This window comes from Streptopelia decaocto, assembly GCF_964273445.1.
Source record: "Streptopelia decaocto genome assembly, chromosome: 9".
NCBI lineage: Eukaryota > Metazoa > Chordata > Aves > Columbiformes > Columbidae > Streptopelia > Streptopelia decaocto.
The window spans coordinates 14,556,751-14,577,816 of NC_138664.1; the positions used below are offsets into that span (position 1 = coordinate 14,556,751).

Sequence of the window (21,066 nt, forward strand, 5' to 3'; positions counted from 1 at the left end):
AGAACACCCAAATTATGCAGTACAACAATCATAACACTGAACTAAAACTGGGGAGCAGTTCTTTAAAGTTTCCTTTGGCATTCTTTTCTTCAATTAGCTCAGTATAAGTTTGCGCGTGTGTGTTTGTGTTTCACCACCTGCCCATGTGTGTCCGTCCCCCCCCCCCACCCAATTATAATAAATCATCTTCTGTCGCTTTCCATTGGCTTTTCACACTCTCAATTGTTGATGGAAGTGACTCTTTCTTTAAGGTAATTTAAATTACTAATTTCTATAAATTGTTATAGATATAGTTGGTTTAGTACCTCCCCAATTTAAGGAGCAGAAATGCAGTCAGCATTTTCATACACAGGAAAATAAACATAACTTCTCAAATCCTGTTGAGAAATACATATATAACATTCCTAGAAAATTCATAATACTCAAGCCAGAAGAAAATAATAGAACCTACGCTACAAAGACTTCATATTTTATTGTAAAATTTACATTCCTTAAATATGTCAAGTCATATCAATTAATAGCTTTTTATTAACCTGAACATCTTGCTGGGAAATAGCAACTCTCACTACCAAATGTCATCATAAACAAAGAGACTATCTAAGTGTCTATCTAGGTGATTATATGTCCCTACTGTTTAATTCAGGCTTATCTTCCTTGTTTTCTTCACATACTTATTCTATCAAAGTCAATATGCTTATGAGTACACACAACACTCAGCTTCTGCTGAAGTTTACTGCAGCTGTAGCTCTCAGAATATTAACACAAAGTTGTTGGTGGTTTTTTGTTTTGCTTTTTTAATTTAATTTCCAAAACCAGAGGCATGACATGCCACTAAAGAATCCTTCCTTGTAAACACCATTACTGAGAACTTTCAGAAGAATATGCTTAGTTAAAACTGAACAGGCAAGTTAATACTTGGAAGGAAGAGAACAGAGCAGGAACCTTCAAAAGCTGAATCTCTTGTCTTTTGTGAACCATGGCCAAACTCACCTGCTTATTTAATACCAAATGAATCACTAACCAGTATTTCCCACTAGAATCCTCCAAAGCTATTGCCCAATAGTTTCAGTCTAGTAAAAACTATATCTGTGATGAATTGGGTTCAAATATATCCTTTTTTCCCCTAGACTCTGTTCAGAGAAAAATAAGTATTCCAAGTGCCCGGCGAAGCAGTACAAAAATTTTTGTTAGGAACATTTTTTTTTCCTTTAATTTTATTTTACTGATCTTGAACAACAGTTTTTCTGTTCATTCTAGAACTTCTTAAATCAAATCTGCTATGTTAGCTTTTAAAGAAAACAAAACAGCACCCATACCTTCCTTGCTAAAAACCAGCCTGTGCTCCTTTCTTTCCTCATTAGAGAACAGAAAGTCAAGGATTATTACAGCTGAGATGCATGATGGGTACTGTCGAGGGAACAAAAAATATCCAGCAGCACAGAGAAGGGTCTGACATGCTGAGCCATGCTGAGGGAATGTGGATACTTGGACCTTTGCTTCTCTGTTGCTACACCATTAATTCCCACACTGTTCCAGATATTATTATAAATGCACTTTATATCTATTCCTCTCTGCATCGCAATACGATCACCACCAGAACAGTGAGTGACTGTTACAGTATATTTCTGCTGTCATTATTCCCTGTCAGCCAAGGGCAAAATACAGTCTTCACAGATTTCCTTAGCTAAAAATTATGTGTCCAAGTGTCCATGCTCATTTCATTAAATTTACAACCCTTTGATAAACCTAAGACAACAGTCACACTATTGGAACAGACTGGGTTTTTCCTATAGATATTTTTCCTGTGTTTTTCAATGGAGAGGAGAACCTGAGAACTGGACGGAGAACAGTAGGTGTCCCCTTGTCACAGTGCTGTGGGGTTCATTCCACAGCACTGACTGGTCTGCCACCAGCTGGGAGGAAATCCAGGTGCTGTTAGTATGCTGGTGATGCTCAGCTTATTTTCTGTTTTTTAGCAGATCAAAAATGTCATTCTTCAGCCAAGATGCAGATATGAATGAGAACAAACTTGGCTGAAGCTGAATCTGCAGTGGACAAAGGCATTGCTGGCAGCTGGCATTGAAACATTAACATTATTCCAGCCCAAAAAGCAGTCTGACATCACTTATCATGCACAGTTATAATGACCAAGCTAGCAGAGGTGATAATGTGGGGGTTTGGGGGGGTTTTTTTGAGTGTCAATACATGGAGACATTCAAGGAGACTGGAAAGTTTCAAGCTCTACAACTTGCTTCAATGATAGGATGAATTTCCTATGTGTGGCAGTATGCACAACACCTTTTTTGATAAAACAGATGTCACTGTGCTATGTTTGGTTGCTTTGATATTTGACAGGGATGATTTGAATTGTGTATTTGGGCATGTACATTTCCTCACTCCATATAAAAGAGCACAATACAATAGGAGGCTACAACATTTCCTAAAGCAAATATTAAATGCAATGTGTTTTTTTTTTAAATGAGGAAACTGATATGTTTACTGGATATTATCATAGCTCTGCAGAGATGGGCCAGAGGGAAAAGGAAATTATGCACCGAATTGGAGAGAGGAGACACTGAAAACAAAATGTTCTGGCAGTGTATATTATATCATTACCTTCTGTGACTTAGCCACATAAACTATTATATAGTATAACTGTTTTTTTTGATGTAAAACTTCAGCTCTGAGGACTATAGGCTGAACTCAAATGTCATGCTAAGTAACAAAGTGGATAAATTCACCCATTTGGTGTTCCAGGCATGACACGCAGAGCCAAATAATTCTGTTTATCTGTGTAACCTTTTGACTATGCTACCAGATTGGTCACTAGACATGAACCCAACAATGATTTACAGAGACAAAAGAAGGTGTTGCAATCATTATATAGCTTTCTGTAGTTTAATAAAAGGGAACAATTTGATATTATTTCTGGGTACAGAAATTTGATAAATTGGTATTACTGCTTCCTGAGAAGGTGACAATCAAATTCATAGGTTCTGTGTATTTATAACTAATTTCTGTATCTTTATACTACAGTGAAAAGATTATAATGTCCGCAGTAGGACTAAGTGAGCATTACACACAAGCCAATGTACCTGACCTCCATTTCGAAATCCTAAGGAATCAAGAAAGAAATTGAGTAAGGTCATCTTCAGGAAGCTATTGAATTGCATGCATGTATCTCAGGTCATGAACAAACACCCTTTTTCTAGTCAAGGGTAACTGCCTGTAGCTTTCCCCCAGCTTTCATTATCTCCTGACAGCTACCACTTCTATCCAGCTCGTGCACTAGGTCAGTTCATGTAAGCATGCCCTAATTTGTTTCAAACAATATAAACTAGGTTAGTTTAAACAGTCAAAATTGGTGATCTGAGGTAGTCTAGCTGATTCTCCTTGCAGCAAATAGACAACAGTCCAACATTGGAGCATTGGTGAATGGAACAGTAAGGGTGGTAATCGCTGATTGGTAGGAGGTGATAAAAAGCTGAAGGTGGTAACCTCTTCACTGGCACAGATGGATGCAGACAAGAATGCCTGTCCACTGCTGTAACGTGCTCCTTTTGTAATGAGTGTTAAAGTACTGGTTTTCCACAGCAGAGTTATACACTCCGAAGCACATTCAGGTTCTTCTATGCAAAGGAAACTCTGCATCCAAACAGCTTTGCTTCTATTGTTACAAAAATTTAAAAAAAAAAAAAAAAAAAAAAAAAAAAGAAAAAAAAAGAAAAAAAAAAGAGGAAAAGGAAAAAAGAAAAAAAGGTTTTAAATTGCAAAGTGAATTTATGTATAGTGAAAAGAAAGATGCCTTCTGGAAGGACTTTTAACTATTGGTTTATACAAGATTTCCTCCCATTTGTGGTCTTTAATTTTTTACATATGAGCAGCAGTCTCACTTTCTTCACCCTATGAAATATGACAGATTCTAGATAAAACATGCCAACCAAAGTCGGAGGCGTGAGTTATAGTGTTATATGCACCACCTATGCACAACATGGGAAAGCAGCTTTTGACAAACTAAAGTAGTTAAGAGGACAATGCAGCACTGAATTCCTAGGCAGAAATTCAATTCTCCACAGAACGGTAATCTTCATATTTGCACACTGAGGTTTGCTTCTCTCCAGATGCTGCTGTCTCCTCAGTGTCACAGAGAACCCTGTTTCCAAGGCTCTGCCCTGCAGCAGCACCCAGCTGTTGCCGTACCCTGTGGGCTGCCCCTGCGCAGAGCATTTATTACCGGATCAAGCCCACGGTTCAGTCCCCTCCCTTCCTGCTGCATACCCCAGTGCAGCTACTTGGACAGGACTGCTGAAAGGGCAACCATTACCATTTTGCTCACACAGCTGTTCTCATAAATGATAATTCCAATTACGCATCTTCTGATGCCTTTATTTACCACATCTATACTTTGCACAGAAGGGCTGGAAAAATCTGTCACTCTGACATTGTTCTAGTGCTTTTGGTAGGCTTGTCATGTTCAGCAAGCAGTAAAAATGGCTATCTGGCTGTTCAGCTGAGCCACTGATCTCTTCTGGGCTTGTGGATGTAAGAGACAGTGTTTTCTGTTTTGATAACAAACTGTTCCTGTCCCCCACATTGCATTCACGAGACTTTTTGGCTCTGCTGTGTCCCCTCTCAAGCATTAAAGAGGAATGTGCTTGCAGATGTCCTCTGAGAGTCTCATTAGGTTTTCCCAGCTATTTCTACAAAGTTTCACATTGTTGCCCAAATACAATTGGTCTGTAACTATTTGGAGAATTTTTAACTTCTGAGCCTACATACTTTGTCCTAGTCAAATGAACACAGAGATTATAAAATTGGCTTTCCATCCACTTTCAAGGATACTATTCCTTATGCTAATAGAAAAAATAAGGGAATATTTGAGTGGGCTATGTTGGTATTTTCCACAAAATAATCTTGAGCAAATTAATATGTAAATTTTTCTACAGTCACTGCTTTTGGGTAACACACTTTTTGCTTAAGTCTTTAGACGTCTCCTGCCTCCATTTTGATTTTCGCATTTGGGGGTTTTGGGAGCACTTTCCTGATCCATTCTGTGATCTCATTTCTTTCTTACTCCTTACACTGACTTACCCAATTCCTGAAAGAGTCTTTCTAGCTTGTTAAGCCACGAGCAAACTAATCCAGTAGAAAGAGAAGTGAATTTTCACATGTTGGCTGAGTGAACTGACTCAGACAAATGCAAGAGTTATGGCTACACCGCTCAAGAATGGGCGAGTGGGACCTCCAGGTTCTCCGTTATTACCTCATAGACCTACAAACTCCTAGGAGCAGGCCCAGGCCCTGCCTTGGGAGCAGGGGTTCCACCCTCACCAGTGCTATATATGTCTCAGTAAAATCTTCATGAGTCTTCTCTCCCTACAGAGCAAAGTGTAACGGTGCACATCCTGGCACCAAGCTTGGCATCACACCACACTCCAACAGGCAGCAAACCATCCCTGCCCAGAAAACCTTGGGCAGGAATCCTGATCCTCATCAGCAGAGAAGCATTAGTGCCAACACGACCTAGGACCTCTGAAGACCCCAGAAGTGAGGCAGGGAAGGGACATGAGCCAAGCTCACGAAAAATTCTGCTAAAACGCTATGGTTCTCAGGAAAACAAAAATCTGTTCCCCTAATCTGCTTGGATGGCTGGTAGCATTTGCCACAGTGGGGCTCCTATCCTGAATAGGCCTCTGAGTATGACTAGAATGCAAATAATAATTCTCAGAGTTATTACATTCGGGGAAATGACTCTGCTGTACTAATGTGTACATTACATTTATTATTTAAATGAGTCCAAAAAGACTTGTTAAATGAACATCTTGAAATGCAAGCAGAATGTAGATCTAATCATCCATACTTAGAACAACATACCATAAACACAAAAGTTTGTTTTACATGGATCATAATATTTTAAATTAAAATAATCTCTATTCTTTCCATCCTCCTTCCTAAACCACTGTGAAACAGTTGTACAAGGCTATCAGCAATTTCATCAGTGATATTGCTCCTGGCTTTCACCAGTGAGCTAACATGTTCTACCTGTTGGTGGGTAGGTCACTATTTCTATATAAGAAAAACAAATAGATGGAATCACTCAGAAACACTGATGACTACAGAATTTGGACATTAGACACAAACTTGCTTTCTCATGTAAAAAAATCTCAATAACAATGTATTTTTTCAAGGCCAAAAATCTTCCATAAGCCTATGTCTTTTGCCAGCAGGTTATTCCTTGCTACTGTATGAATTAAACTAAGTAGCTATCACCACTACCAGAATTTTTCTAAAATGCATTATGATTAATTTTACCTTCATGTTATCTGAGCTGTTCCCAAAGGTGACTGGTTTGGAACACTAAAGTGGCAGAGGGCAACGCAGAGGCTACAGAGAGGTTAGCCTTGGCTTTGGAGAGGCTCCTGTGCATGTCTGTGACAGATCGGGGAATGAAATTAGTAACTTCACTGATCAACTAATACCTTACCCACAAAGCACACCCCACTGCTTACTTCACAACAAGTATTATTAATTACTTATGTGCAAAGCGTCCAGGTTGAGAGATGATCGCATACAGTGCTCTTAGTGATGGCATCTCATGAGATGCCTTTTCTCAAGGCTCTGTGCACTAACTACTCAGATGCTGGTTTACTGAGATTTGATGGCTATTATCCCTTGTCTGTCCTTTTTCTTCTAAGCTACAACTGGACTACTTGGAAACTTGGCAAATCAGCCTGCTTATCAGGGAGCCAAATTCGACATGGTTGAATTCAACCTTTATCATAGAAGGGACAAGCGTACTATGAACTTCTCATGTGAATCTTGCAGGAAAGCACCCATGCACTGAGGGCCACGCATTAGCCAGCTGACTGTCATTGTTTTTTCACCAAAGCAGTTGTAATTCAGTAATATTGTATATACATATATTGTGCAGTTCACACTCACTTCCTGGGCATGAAAGAAACTAGGAAATCTAGACTCTGTCAACAGTATAGTAGTCAGAAGCTGTGTCACTGAGCAGCAAGCAAAGCTGTTAAGCGGACTAATGTTGGTCGTGCACTAAGCACTGCAATAGCCGAGAAAACTCTTGAGGTGAAAGGCCACAAACTGGTTGGCATCCACCAAGGTTATTAAGTATGCCCAGCTCTCATTGATTTCAAAAGGCAATTTCCAGGCCCTCTGTTACCCTTGCTGTTGCGTGAGCAACTCTGAACAACTTCCTTTTCACCATCTGGCAACTGAACTCTTGATTCTTTGTTTGTGCCTTCCAGGCTGTCAGATTTAATATGTTCATTGTTTAATGATCCCATCCTCATTTTTAAGTATTCTGAGGATTTTTCTGTTCTAACCCAAGAAAATAACACAATCAAAATCCCTACCTTTCTGCTCCTAGAAGATGAGACCTCATTTAGCAAAACAGACACTTGTTTTGGAAATATTTCATACTTCCAACTTATAAACCCCATAGATTTATAGTAAAATCTATTAGTGTCCATGTTTGTTGAATTTTGTCCACTAAAGCAGATCCAGTTTGCTTTGTAAAACAAATTTGGCTTCAGCACACTTCCACTGTGCTGCCCTGTTGGATCTTTTGAAGAGCTCCTGGTGACAGAACACAAGGCTGTTTCATTAACCATCCACCAGCAAATCTAACAACACGTGAAGAATTTCAGCAGCTCATTCATGGTTCAGTTAATTTATAATAAATTTCTCCCCAATGAGATATCACAAGCAGAGATCAAAGAAACTCCAGAGAACGATTTCTCTTCTTGTATTCATACATTTGTGAAGCTGTAAGGAGTCTAGAGAGAATAAGCAAGAACAGCTGATGAATTAAAACAGTTTGCATTTCCAACATGGAAAACAGTTATAAAATAAAACCCCATCTTGAGTGGGGAAACAACATCACAGGGAAAAACGTATTTTTCCTTAAAGTATAGTTTTTATCATCGGGAACATGTTGTTCACAAAAAGGCTTTGACTGACTTGGAGACTGAAACTCTCTGTTCACAGACCAAAACCATCACAGCTAACAAAAGCATCCCTGCGTTGTTCCACCTCTGCAGAACCTTTTGTCTGTCTGTCCTTGGCTTTCAGTTTGCTCTGCTGACAAGTCCTACTTAGTGCAAATTATTGGGAGCCATTTTTTGCATCTGGAATTCCAAACTTTCAAATAATACTTGCAGTTCATACATTTATTCATTTTCCTAATTGTTTCACAATAGGTTTTAGCAATCTATAAGTAAGACATTAACTGAAAAAAACTGTGTTGTGCTTTCAGGTGTCCTAGAAAACAAATACATAGCAATTGTACTATAATTCACTTTGGAATATAGTGGTTTTGTTCATCAATTTTTATGTATTCAAAATACAGAAAGCAACTTCAATCCTTACAGTTTGGCTCATGTCATTCTGCAACTGATAAACAACAAATGCATAAATAAAAAATAAGGCAACTGAAAGTGAATGTTAAAATTTCCATCAATCTGACATACTGTTGTCAAAGCCCAAACACCTAGGACTACAGGAACAGACATAACAGATCAAACCGGAAACACTTTAAAAAACCTGGTCATAGAGAAATCAATACTGAATAATCCAGGAAAAAAATTATCCAGGAAATTAAGGGTTGATTTATGCCCTGAAAAATGAGGCTTCGTATTCCTCATGTACTTTTATTCACTAGTTTCAATTTGGATTTTCTCCTTCCTGCCAGTTGCCTTCAGTGAGCAGTTTTCAGATGACCTGTAAAACTGGGCAAAGAAAATATGCAGCATAAAGTCTGATCACAAAGTTTTCAGGAAGAATCATCTTAACAGTTCTTGCTTTATCTTAACCAAGGTTTCAAGTGAACAGACATCACTTAAAATCTTCTAGCTCAGAAGGAAGAAAGAACACGTTGCAGAAGAGCTAGATGAAAGCATTAAAGAATAAGCTAGCAAGAAACACAGAAATCCAAAGAAAACCAATAGTTCAGTCCTATAAGGTGCTGAGTACTTGCAACAGCCATTAAAATGAAAGGTAGTTGAGAAACAATCTCTTAAAATCATGTCCAAAGGAGCAATCTCTGCCTTTCTGTGATGGATACACATAGACCAAAACCAACCAACAACAAAACACCCACGTTTCTCTCTTGCTTTTTGTGCTTGGCCTGCTATGGGTATGTGCATTTTTGTATTTCTCTTTTCCTACACTAAGGCATACAAAGTGACTAAAGAAAGATGATCAACAAATTATGTCTATGGATCAACCACATCCCAATGTGGAATTTTTCAGTCAAACCCCAAATACTGCCAGAGGCCCAACTACAGAGTTCTCACTGCCGCTGTAACAGCAGGTTAAATTTCCAGCACTGTGTGCCCTTACAGTGCTGCCCAGGGGCAGCTGTATCTTGCTTGAAATTGAGATTAAAGGCTTTGAATGGGACAAATATCAGCTGCTTCACCACCTTACTGGACTTTAGCATCATGACTTCTAAAATATATTCTTGACCATTTTATACATCTTGTCTCTATGACTGGAATCACAGTGTGCAAAGGTGTCTGGCCTTCTGGGTCAAAGTGATAAAACTAATAAAAGTTTTATACACTGCTAATCTTTTTAATGATTTTTTGCATTGTATAATGCATATAGTATTAAGTATTCCACAAAGTAGTATCTTGCATACTAGTTTTCACAACACTCCTGGAAAGGTCTGCAGAGCTCAGCAGCAGCTCACCCCAAACTTATGCTAACAAATCTTTGTAGGACATCATTGCATGACCACTTTCACTTAAAGAGAGAGTTATACTAGAGTACTAAACGAAAGTACTTGAGAAATTTTTAGTGAACTATAGCTGAAGTGATATCAGTTGTTATAATCTACACTCAGTTCACCTATACAAGGAAAATATTAACAAAAATGTATAAGACCAATAACAAAAACCCTAACGCTGGTTCAGTATGCAGAATCTACTTCAAAATATGTCCAGAGTAAATTTCCTTCCTCTTAAAGAGTCTAGTTAAAAACAAGTCCAGTGTTGGATAAGAAGCCTCATTTCTAGACATAATTGCATGGAGATAACTTTTGTAAACAGCATGCACTGCAGAGGTTTTAGAAGAAATAACTGCAGGCATCCATTGTAAGAGAAGAGTTTTGAGAAATTCAGGATACACTTAAAGAGACTGAAGCCTTTTGATACCATATCAGTAAAACCATCAAACTCTTACTTAGATGAACACACCTACTGATTGTCGAAGCAAACAGTTCCCATGTACTGCAAAACAGGATTTCCCCACAGCTACTTCTGCTTAACTAAGGCTTTCAGGCAAAACCAGTAAAAATAAAACAACTCTATAAAAAAAAAGTCAAAGGACACAATGGAAAAAAAATGACCATATCTGAGGGGCAAGAGAAAAGGAAACAAGAAGGGAGGAGTGATTAAAGCAAAGTATAGCCCCTGAGAACATATCCTTCAAAAAGTTCACAATATTTGCTCTAAAATACAGATTTCTTAGAATTTTAAGTTATCAGATGCCAAGTCATCACTTTTAGACTGAGATCTTTGGATGCTTACTCCTATTCCTTGAATTAAACAAAGGCTACTTTGGTAGACAGGGATTTAATTATACTTAAGCAAGGCAGATTCCCTCACTTAACCAATGGGCTGCCTGGCACTGGAGAGCCATCTCATCCTTCATAATTGTTACTATAGTCCTAAGGCTAAAACTTATACGAATTCCTTTTTTTCTTCCTCCGCCCCCACCTCCTTTCCACTGCAACGCTCAATCATCTTCCATGCACCAGTGACCTCTTCATTTCCCATTGCCTTTTTGCAAACTCTGAGACAGGTATTTGTCTTTTTCTGAGTATCAGAATGGTGCCAACCATAAATATTCACAAGCGGAGTTTGTGAGAATAGCTAGGACCAAAAATTCTTAAGTAAACCTACAATTCACTAACTTCCCAGTTCAGACAGGTTTGCTGTGCAGATGAACACTGTGCCTGCACCCAGCACCCACCAGCTCAGCTGTCACGCAGTGTGTCCCATGGCCCAGCAAGTGAGTGTCACTCAGTAATGGCATCCTGTGAAAAGATGCTAAAGATTCTGATGTTTCATCTTCTCATTCTTGTAAGACCCCCATTATTTTTTTTTTTTTCCTGAGCAAATACACATTCTTGCTGCATATATTTAATTTCTCCTTGTCCTATGGAATGCTGTGATCCAGAAGTGATGCTGAATTTCTGACATAGCAAGTTGGCACCAGACAAATGATTTCACTGCAGGATCACACAGCAAAACAATTAAGGCCATAAGAAGAAAACAAACTCCCACTTGCAGCACAGCTATCCTAAAATACAACTCCAAAAACATCTTATCTTTTCTAAGACTGTCTTTTTTTAAAAAAAAACCCCAAATTTACACCTGTCATAGTGTCAGTATATGTGAAATGGTTCCAAGGGATATGCACATAAGTAACATAGATTTTCTCCCGATCCCTTAGAAATATAATTGAAGAAAACAATACTCTGAGCCATAATGTTATAAGCAAGTACATGTACAGTTTTGAATCCTTTGATCTGTATTTCCTGTTTAGGTCTTGTCTACCTCTTCCAGGGTAAGAGCAGATTCGACTTTTTACTACAGCTGAACAGGAAAATATTTTCATATCCCAAGAACATTTTCCAGCCCAAACTAGACAAGAAGCCAAAACTTCAACAGCAACAAAATTGCAAATCAAAGCTCCAAACATTTCAACATAAATTAGCCTAAATATACTGTTGATTAATTCTGATTTCAACATTATTTTTTAATTACTAAGAACTTATTTTTCACATGTTGTCTCTGTTTCAAAAACCAGCCAAAAATCGAAGTAAAAAGGAATGCCAAGTAGCTTTGTATCAAACATAAGAGTGGCTGTAGTGGAGGAAACCCAAGGTCAATCTAGTTCAACCACCTGCAGTAGGGGCCAAAAGCAGACGCATACTCAGCAGCGGAGGTTTACATCTCTATACGTGCTTCCCCCTGGACTCTGCAATTCATCAACCATTTTCAGTTCACGTATCTCCTCGGTAAGTGGTGGTGTCTGCACCCTCTTCAAGGGAGGAGAGAGATTTGGATGCACTGTTCTGCACAGGGCAGCGGCCAGACCCACACAGCAGTTCTAAACAAAGAGGCACTGCTGGTTCCTTTGTGCACTGGTTTCCCTGTTCTTTGCAACAACAGTCTCACAAGCTTATTGATTATTGTACTTAAACTCATACTTTTAATGGAGAACTAATATTTTTAAATTATGTCACAATGAAGGGTAGAAAAGAGGAAAAAGTTATTTGCCTAACTTAATCAGACAATGAAAGAGATATCAAGCTTTAAAGAATGAGCATTCTTCCATGAAGTTTTCACCTGATATAAAAAGACAAAAGGAACAGTTAACAGTATGGAGGGTGGGTGTTACTTCTTTGCCTTCTGTTCTAACCATCACTTCGATGCTTGATTCTAAATAAAGGAGATGTGAAAGACAAGTTCTGAAGTTTCACATTGTAAAGAAGTGTTTTACAGGGAAGAGAAAGATTAAAAGAGTAAGGCACAACAATAAAAAAAGAGGTGATTCTTTGGAGAGTTTTGAGGCAACTCAGTGTTCAAAATCAATGAGTGAAACACAATCTTGCCAAGAAGAGGAATACATGTAACTGATAAAGAGATAATGTAGAGGAAAGCAAAAGGCTAACCGACTAGTTTTTGTCTTTTAATGGACAGGTCAAACTGCATTTATTTCTCTCTCTTTTAAAGCCATTAATTATAAATGCATTGCTTGATTCATAGGTGATTTAACAGATATGTCTCTGAATAGTTGAGACACACAACAGCAAGTGTAAACCAAAATACGATCATATTTAATGTTTCATCATATTTTCCAAAGTTTTTTCAGCAAGACTTTTGTTTTGATGTTCCCATTTTACTCTCCAGATCCCTGAATACTCCCACTTAAGGCACTCTGAGGAACTGAGACTGTTTCTGTCTCTACCACCTGCCCAAATGCTGTCAAGAGAGGCAATTCCAAATAAACAGCAGCAGGAGGTACATAAGTAGAGAATTTAAAATGAACTGACAAGGGTCTCTTATCAATTACTTTGATATAAGCAACTTCTGAGAGTGGGCTGCTCTCCTTTATGTTTTAGGCCACCAAGCAAACAAACAAATTGCACTAAACAACAATCTGTACTGAATACTCTGAAAGTATTTCACAGTTCTTGTATATGTCATGAAATCAGTGCTGGGTATTTTTTCAAATTACTGTCCCTTTGGAAAGCATTCTAATTCTAAAAAAGAGAGGGAGAAATATCATCTGGGTCTAAAGTTCTCACTAACGTGTTAACAACTTCTTTAAAATCAGGGTTCTGCTACTACTGAACAAGACATTACATCCTCTGCTTTCTCCAATTCCCTGCACCCAGAAATTCTTCTGAATAGAAGTAACCAGAAAATGATAGGGATACGGATCTCTGCTGACAGTTTTAAAACTGTAGTTGCTAATCACATCTGCAAACAAATTTCCAGGTTCCTCACCCCTTTTGCAAACATCCCAGGAAAATAAAGAACACAGACCTGGGAGATCTAGGGAGCGTGGAACAGAACAACCTTCCCTTTGTTAAACTGTGGGATGACTTTTTCTGGATTATCTCAGACCACTGTCTCTTCCACGCTGCTTCAAACATGACAGCAGTGTCTGATAATAATGAGTTCAGGAAGGATAACCTGTATTAAGACACCAGAAAAAAAAAAAATCCCATTGTTAATCATGTTTTAATAAAGAATTAGAAATTTGACTTTTGGTGGACATTGGATAGGTCTGATTTTCAAAGATAAAGTATCCTGTGCTCTTTAATGGTAAAGAATCACAGACAGAATCATCCCCAATAACTAAAGAGCTAATTTTTGAACAGGCACTCCTGCACACCTCCCACTGACAGTATGATTGCCTCACTAATTAAAACCGGGCTCCAGCTCCAACAAATTATTGTATTTGCCTCTTTCTAAACACATCTTTCTTCCAGTTCCAAGAGTCACCAAAGCCAGCCACCAGCAGCACTACCTGGGTGATCTGGAAGCCATGAAACACCCAGGGAAGACAGTATGAATGGTGTGGTTTTATAGGCTCTCCTCTTATGCATTTTTCAATAGAGGGTTAAAAATATGTTAACAGAGGGTTAACAATGGTTAGTTAACAGCCTCTCCCCTCCATTTACAGCTGTTTGGGTACAAACAACACTCATGGTGAGTTTGTTGTGTGCAATGCATATAAGAGGAGAAACAAGAAATGACAGCTCAGAAAACTATGATACTTTCAGACAGAGCATCTGATGCTGAAGAAGTATCACCTACTCATTCATTTCAGCTTGAACAAAAAGGGAAGCGTTGTTGTGGGTTTTTTTTGTTTTTTTTTTTAAAAAAGTCTATTTCTAAATAGATCTCATTTTTAATCCAATTGGTACAGATTTTTCTTGCTTGCTACTTTTTCATGCATTCTTTTGTGAATGATACCTACTTTTCCTTTGGCAAGGTGAGCAAGTTAAGGTTAGGGAAAATACAAAGGAATGGCATGAGCATATAAAAAAATTAAGCACAATGGTAATCTACCAAGAAATCAACAGACCTTAGTTTTGACTGGCTTATCTTGCCTGGGACTCTGGAGCAACAAAAGAGATGTAGATTTCCCAAACTGCATCACTTGTTTCTTAAATATGTTGGATACTGGTCCCATTAAAATAACATAATAATAACTAAGCACTCCTTTGGAGACATTTCCATGTGTGAAAAGCACTAAAATCCATCCAAAAGAGACGGGAGAGTTATTAATACTCAGACAAATCCACTCATGAATGTAAAGGGAGGCTGCAATAAGGGTCAGAAGGCAATATTAAAATATGTGTGTATATATATATTTTTTATATATATATTTTTGTGTATATATATATATATATAGGGAGAGAGAGACAGAGAGAGTGTGTCAGTCTAGGTACTGGGGTTGTATGTGTGCTTATGTGTATGATTTTTAAGTATCCTTAACATACCAGCAGCCCAAAGTTCAGCTTTCGTTCAGGTTTACTTAACTATTTTTCAATTGCCTATGGATTAGGTGAGTGCCATTGAAACATCCTCTTCAAACCCCTTCAGTGAGACCTTATTAAAAAACTCTTCCTGTAGAGCTCCATGACAGGAAGAAGGATGCTGAACATCATTTTTCTTAGCCAGAAAAGCTACTTTCCTTAATTGGGGATGCCAATTTTAATCAAAGTTTTTATGCTGTACTGTAAGATGAATTTAAAATGTATTACTTAAGAGCAAAATTTTAATATTTGTTAACACTATACAGTAAAGGGCTGAATCAAGAAGTTATGACGAATTTTCTTGCTCATTGTACCCTGCTGCTCTGCATGAGGTTAATTTATGACAGCACACGGATCAGTGTGGCCATGTTGTATTGCTTTACTGAAAGAATTCATAGGAGAGTAGGATCTTCAGAGAAAAAGGACATTAAGTCAGCAACTCACTCACCTGGGTAAGGGCTAATTTTCCAGATTGAAACTCGCTTTGGAGTTTCAGAAAGACCTTGGCACTCAGTTGAAACTAGCACAGGAACACTTTTAGCCATTTTGCTGCTTTTGTAAACTGACTTCTGAAACTTTGCAGTTCCCTTCGATCATGTCACAGTCACCGGTACGACATTTTCACCAAGAGTCTGCTGTAGAAGCCAAGCCCTTCAGACTCTATTTCCTTCTCCAAGTCATTACATGGATTAATGGATTGGAGCAGTTCTTTGTCTAATAACACAACAGATTCTATTGGAACTTTTAACTTTTGACAGCCATGAAGAAGTTCAAACTGTATTTTTAATCCCCTTTCTCAGACTTACTGGCAAGACAAAAGCTCACCCATTAAAGCACCACAAGCACTTTCACAGTCAATGAATAAAGAAAACAGCTATTTAGACTTGTTTTCTGTAGTATGGACAAACAATATGGAGAGTGACAAAGTGCATTTGCTTTGCACAAACACTGAGAGCAGGAAAAGAAAATGAAAACAAAGAAAGGATGTGTACAATGGAACACGCACCAGTTCTTTTTGTTTTGTTTTTCTTTTTGTGTTAAAAATAGAACACAATGCTTATTTTTGTGTAGAGACTACTCACTAAAGCCTGAATAAAACGGAGGTTAAGCATAGCCAGCATCATTAAAACTTTCCAATTCTCATTTTTTTTTTAATCTAGGTTTGCTTTCTCCTAGTATTACTTTCACTAAATTTTAAGCTTTTTAAATTCCAGCTCTTGTAAATGGCTGAACAACTTCCTAAAATAATGTTTCCTAGATATGAAGCATAACATTGCCTGGAGTTACTTGTACAATAATTAGCAACAAACAGAAAACAGTGCACATTCAGTGTAGTTCAGTTTGGAAGTTCTCTTGACAGAACTGCTATTCGCTTAACGAAATCAGATATGCTGTTTGTATCATGTCTCATCATTATCCTAAAATCAAACCTTGAATAAAGTGTGTAACAAGACTGACATGTGGCAAAAATACAGTCTGATCTAATAACAGCATGCTTTCACATTAGATTTCTTTGCACTGTGAATTATAAGATGCTACTACTGCAAATATATAAATGCAGGAGTTTCCCTTCATGAAATATGTTTGTAGGATAAAGGCTTATCTGTAAATTTATCAGAAGTACCTTGTAAATTATCAAAACCTCATCAAGACAAAAATCTCATAGAACCTCAGGATACATTTGCACATGTATAATACAGAAATGAATATGCTATGATTTTAGATGCTTTCTGAAAACATCTACAGACATAAGAGTTGTGATGCACAAGAAAAATGTGCTGGCTCAGAAGATAAAACACAATACAATATTTCTAATATTACTGTTTAATTAAGGAATTTTTATGCAAGAAAAAAATAAGAACTAAAACTTAACTAACGCAAGCGCTGTTCCAACACAGAAAATTTCAACTTCCTTCTCAGTGAATAAAATACTTCATTTTCACCTCCAAGAGTATTTCCTGATTTGTTAGGTCTAGTTAAAACAAAAGCCTCCTCCCTGATCATTTTAGTGGTGCTGCTGAGCAGCTGTTGCAGCTTGAATGGGTATCACCTGAACTTGTAACAAGAGCTATGCACACTGTGCTGTAGGTGGTTAATTAGAGCCTCCACTTATGGGCACTAACCTTCTCTCTTCCTACTGAAAACATCTTCTTTGTTGCATCTTGGAATTACATATTTTGAAAAAAAAATATATATATATAAATACATATATCTTGGAAAATATATTTTCCTTTCTCTCAGCCAAACCACAGCAGTCACTCGCAGTCAGTTTTGTTATTGATTACTACAGGCGAGTCTTTTTACCCTTGTGTCAGTTCCGATTTATGAGCCCCATTTAAAGAGAAATTCTTATCAACTGTATGACCTTGCACTTCATGGTACCAGACTCCCACCTGTTTCTGTTGCTGTGTTTTCAAGGTCATCTAGCTCTTAGAGTTTAACTTTTTGGCCTCCTCAGTATTAGCAAATGCCTCCCAAATTTTGTCAGTCTTGTACCCTTCCCGCTTGCTTTAATGAAAATATTAAAACAAGATTAGCCAACAAACAGTCCCCAAGGAATTCCATTAGTAAACCCTCTGCACTCTAAAAATTTCCTTTCCAACACAACGGACTGTAACCTCTTACTTGTCTAGTTCATCACACTCTACCTTTTCTTCTGCTAAAACATATTTTTTCTAGATAACTAACAATTTATTATATGGATTATTTTCAGATAAAGATTCTGAAGTCTTATTAGAAAGAAACACCAGGCTTGCATGTCACAATATGCTTTTTTGTAAGCTTCTGCTTTATTTTATTCAATTTTTCAGCAATTTCCTTATATTAATATTTTTCTTTCTAAGCTAGTAATACTGATAAGACTACAGTTCACCCTGCCCCAATTTTCTTAAATACAGATTCCATCTCAGTTTCTTATCAGCCATTTCTGAAAATGCTGTCCTTTATGTATCAATCTATTTTATCCAAAAACAAAACCACCAAAAACATTACAGCTAGAACAAGAATATTTAATCTTGCCTTTTTAGATAAAAATAATTTATTATGTGGTTTAGTAGTTTTAAGAAGTCACCTAAGTCTCTAAGCAGAGTTATAACCCTGAGTAAAATGGTTATTTTAGTGTAATGATGCTTGCTCAGCAATTACTAGCAAATGCACATTAGTAAAATAAGCCCTGCAGAGTTAATAGCCTATGAAAGCACTTGCCTGTGAACACACTAACATTGTAAAGCCACAACAACTGTATTGTGTTTTTAAAATACTTATGCATTCTATAAGTGCCCAGAGCAATAAGATCAGTATTTCCTGTGTAATTGTTATTGTTCCAATAGATGGACTCGGAGGCACATCTAGACCATCTCGAACTTTGAAAGAGATCCTTTTTTTGACCCAAAATGTACATCTTAGGCCCCCCTGGAGCAGGCAGCAATTATACATAGCAAGAGTTTCAATCTTACTAGTTTACTTCATCTTATAAACCGTGTTTCACTAGTAACTTCTTCAGGTTTTAAAATCCATCCTGTTATGACTGTTATGAATTTCATTACAGAGGCGCTGGGATCACAGAGTCAGCACACTAGAACAAAGAAAGATCAGCAAAACTCAGAAACCAAATTTCGACTCTATACAGATAAAACTGAAGATAGCTGTCAAATTTTTTGGAATCAGTTGGAGACTCTTGACAAATGTGGTTTCAATGCCTCTCTTCCTCTGGTGATGATAGTCCATGGCTGGTCGGTATGAACTCACATTTTACTTTTAATTCAAACTACAGCTGATCTGATGTACTTTCCTTCTCATTATGCTAGTGCCAAAAGTAACTTCAGAAGAAAGGTTGTGATTGGAAAGATGGTGGCTTTCTCTGGTAGCAATCATGGCTAGAAACAATACAAAGCTGATATTCCCTACTGAGATTCTGAAGAGAGAGTCTACAAGCAATTTTTCATACGAGAGTCCCATGCCAAGGATTAGATTCAGCCCTGGTTTAAAGCCAGTAGAGTTCGAACAAGTAGCTGAATTAATGTGCTGTGCCTCTGGAGGACTGAATACCAGCTTCATTTCTCTGACATGTTCACTGCCAGATATTTACAGACTTACTGAAAAGAAGTGCACAGAATTTCCCCACATCTTTCTCACAGATACACCTTTAAAGAGCACTTCTCTATAAGCCCCTTTAGCTGAAAATGAAGCCTTCAATGTCAATGGATTATCACTGAACTGCTTTCAGTTAAAATGTAAAAGAAAAAAAATCCACCATGAAAACACTTCTCTAAAGCACAGAAGCACTAAGGGTGACTTTTGATCAGCTTCTCAGTTGAAAAAGAAATAAAAGGCAGAATAGAAATAACGTCATTTTAACAGATCTTTGATTCTCACAGAACCAATCTCATCACAGAAGGTGGCAAAATGGACCTTTCTTGCACATCTGCAAACATGCAGAGAAAATTTGAACAACATCCTTGAAGCTTATAGCTCTATTAACAAACAACGGCAGAGCTGACTTTGGATGAAATATTGCCCTAGATTACTTCAGCCATGCCTCCCAAATAAGAATTTGTTCAAAACCTATACCCTCCTCAAAGACAAACCACGTACCAGCAGCTGCTGGTATTGAAGTTCATTGTTCATATGAAGTTAATGTGCAGAGGTGTTGGGGTCTTAGAGTACGGAAACCCACAACTGAGACTCCCAAATTCTGTTAAAACAGCAGAAAGATATAGATGTTCTCTTGATAGAGGAACTACATGCAGCTAGAGCAACAATTAAGTCTGATAGATTAAATAGTAATTCTGGTCCATCAAATCATAGAATAGTTTGGGTTGGAAGGGACCTTTAAAGCTCATCTAGTCCAACCCTCCCACAAGGAGCCGGGCAAACTGTGCCAGTGTCTCACCACCCTCATTGTCAAAAATTTCTTCCTCATGTCCAGCCTGAATCTCCTCCCTTTTAGTTTAAAACCATCAACTCCTTGTCCTACCACAACAGGCCTTACTAAAAAGTCTGTGCCCACCTTTCTTATATGTCCCCCTTAAGTACTGGAGGGCTGCTATAAGGTCTCCCTGGAGCCTTCTCTAGGCTGACCAACCCCAGCTCTCTCAGCCTTTCCTCACAGGAGAGGTGTTCCAACCCTCTGATCACTTTCATGGCCCTAATCAGAAGTTCTAAGAAGGTAAATGCCTGCTGGTCTGCAGCCCTCCAGCTTCCTGCCCTTTCCATCCCTTTTAGCTAAAATTTACAGGGATAGCTGCTCTTGCATGAAATCAGAAATTTTCTGGGCGTTTCTGGTTTTATTTTTTAATCAGTAATATCAATTATCTTTGGATGGGTGAGAATATTTAGGAACATTATTTCACTGATAAGAGTTCATATTACAAGACATAAATTATACAGTTCTTGTATTAATATTTTTTTTGGTCTACCAAACCCCAAAGATTCTAAGCACTGAAGAATGCTGAAGCCCTTAAAATCTCAGTATCAGCATTAAGCCCTCCTTGTTTATGTTGTATTTTTTGTTTCCTTGAGCTTTTCACAATAAATATTTGCCAGAGACTCCGGGTTTTCTTGTTGTTGTGTTTTAACAAAACAGGTGGATGGGATCTTAGAAAGCTGGATTTGGAAAATGGCAGCAGCTCTCAAATCTCAGCATAAACAAATGAACGTGATCATTGCAGACTGGCTCACATCTGCTCACCAGCACTATCCCATTGCTGTACAGAACACACGCTACATAGGGCAGGAGATCGCAGACTTCCTGGAATGGCTGGAGGTAAGAGCCCCAGATCAACACAGTTTTCTCTGGAATAGACCGATTTACCTGTTCTTAGGATTCTACCACCTTTCTGAAATACTATGCTGGCTAATGCTGTTCATTTCAATCACTATGTTTATTTAATACATTGCAATATTTTTTTTCATGAACTTTTGTGTGACTTCATAAAACTTTCATCATGCATGAGAAAAAAACAAGTGGTCTGGTTTATTAC

The 21,066-nt window shown here is 37.9% G+C and overlaps 1 protein-coding gene across 6 annotated transcripts in view; it reads left to right on the plus strand.

The window, feature by feature from the left end:
* LIPC (lipase C, hepatic type) overlaps positions 1-21,066 on the plus strand; it is a 71,536-nt gene that overhangs the window by 35,775 nt on the left and 14,695 nt on the right. For all 6 annotated transcript variants that reach the window (XM_082061462.1, XM_082061463.1, XM_082061464.1 and 3 more), the window contains 2 exons: positions 18,633-18,820; positions 20,670-20,849. In XM_082061462.1, the coding sequence (XP_081917588.1) occupies positions 18,633-18,820; positions 20,670-20,849 (368 nt within the window). The remainder of the gene's footprint in view (positions 1-18,632; positions 18,821-20,669; positions 20,850-21,066) is intronic.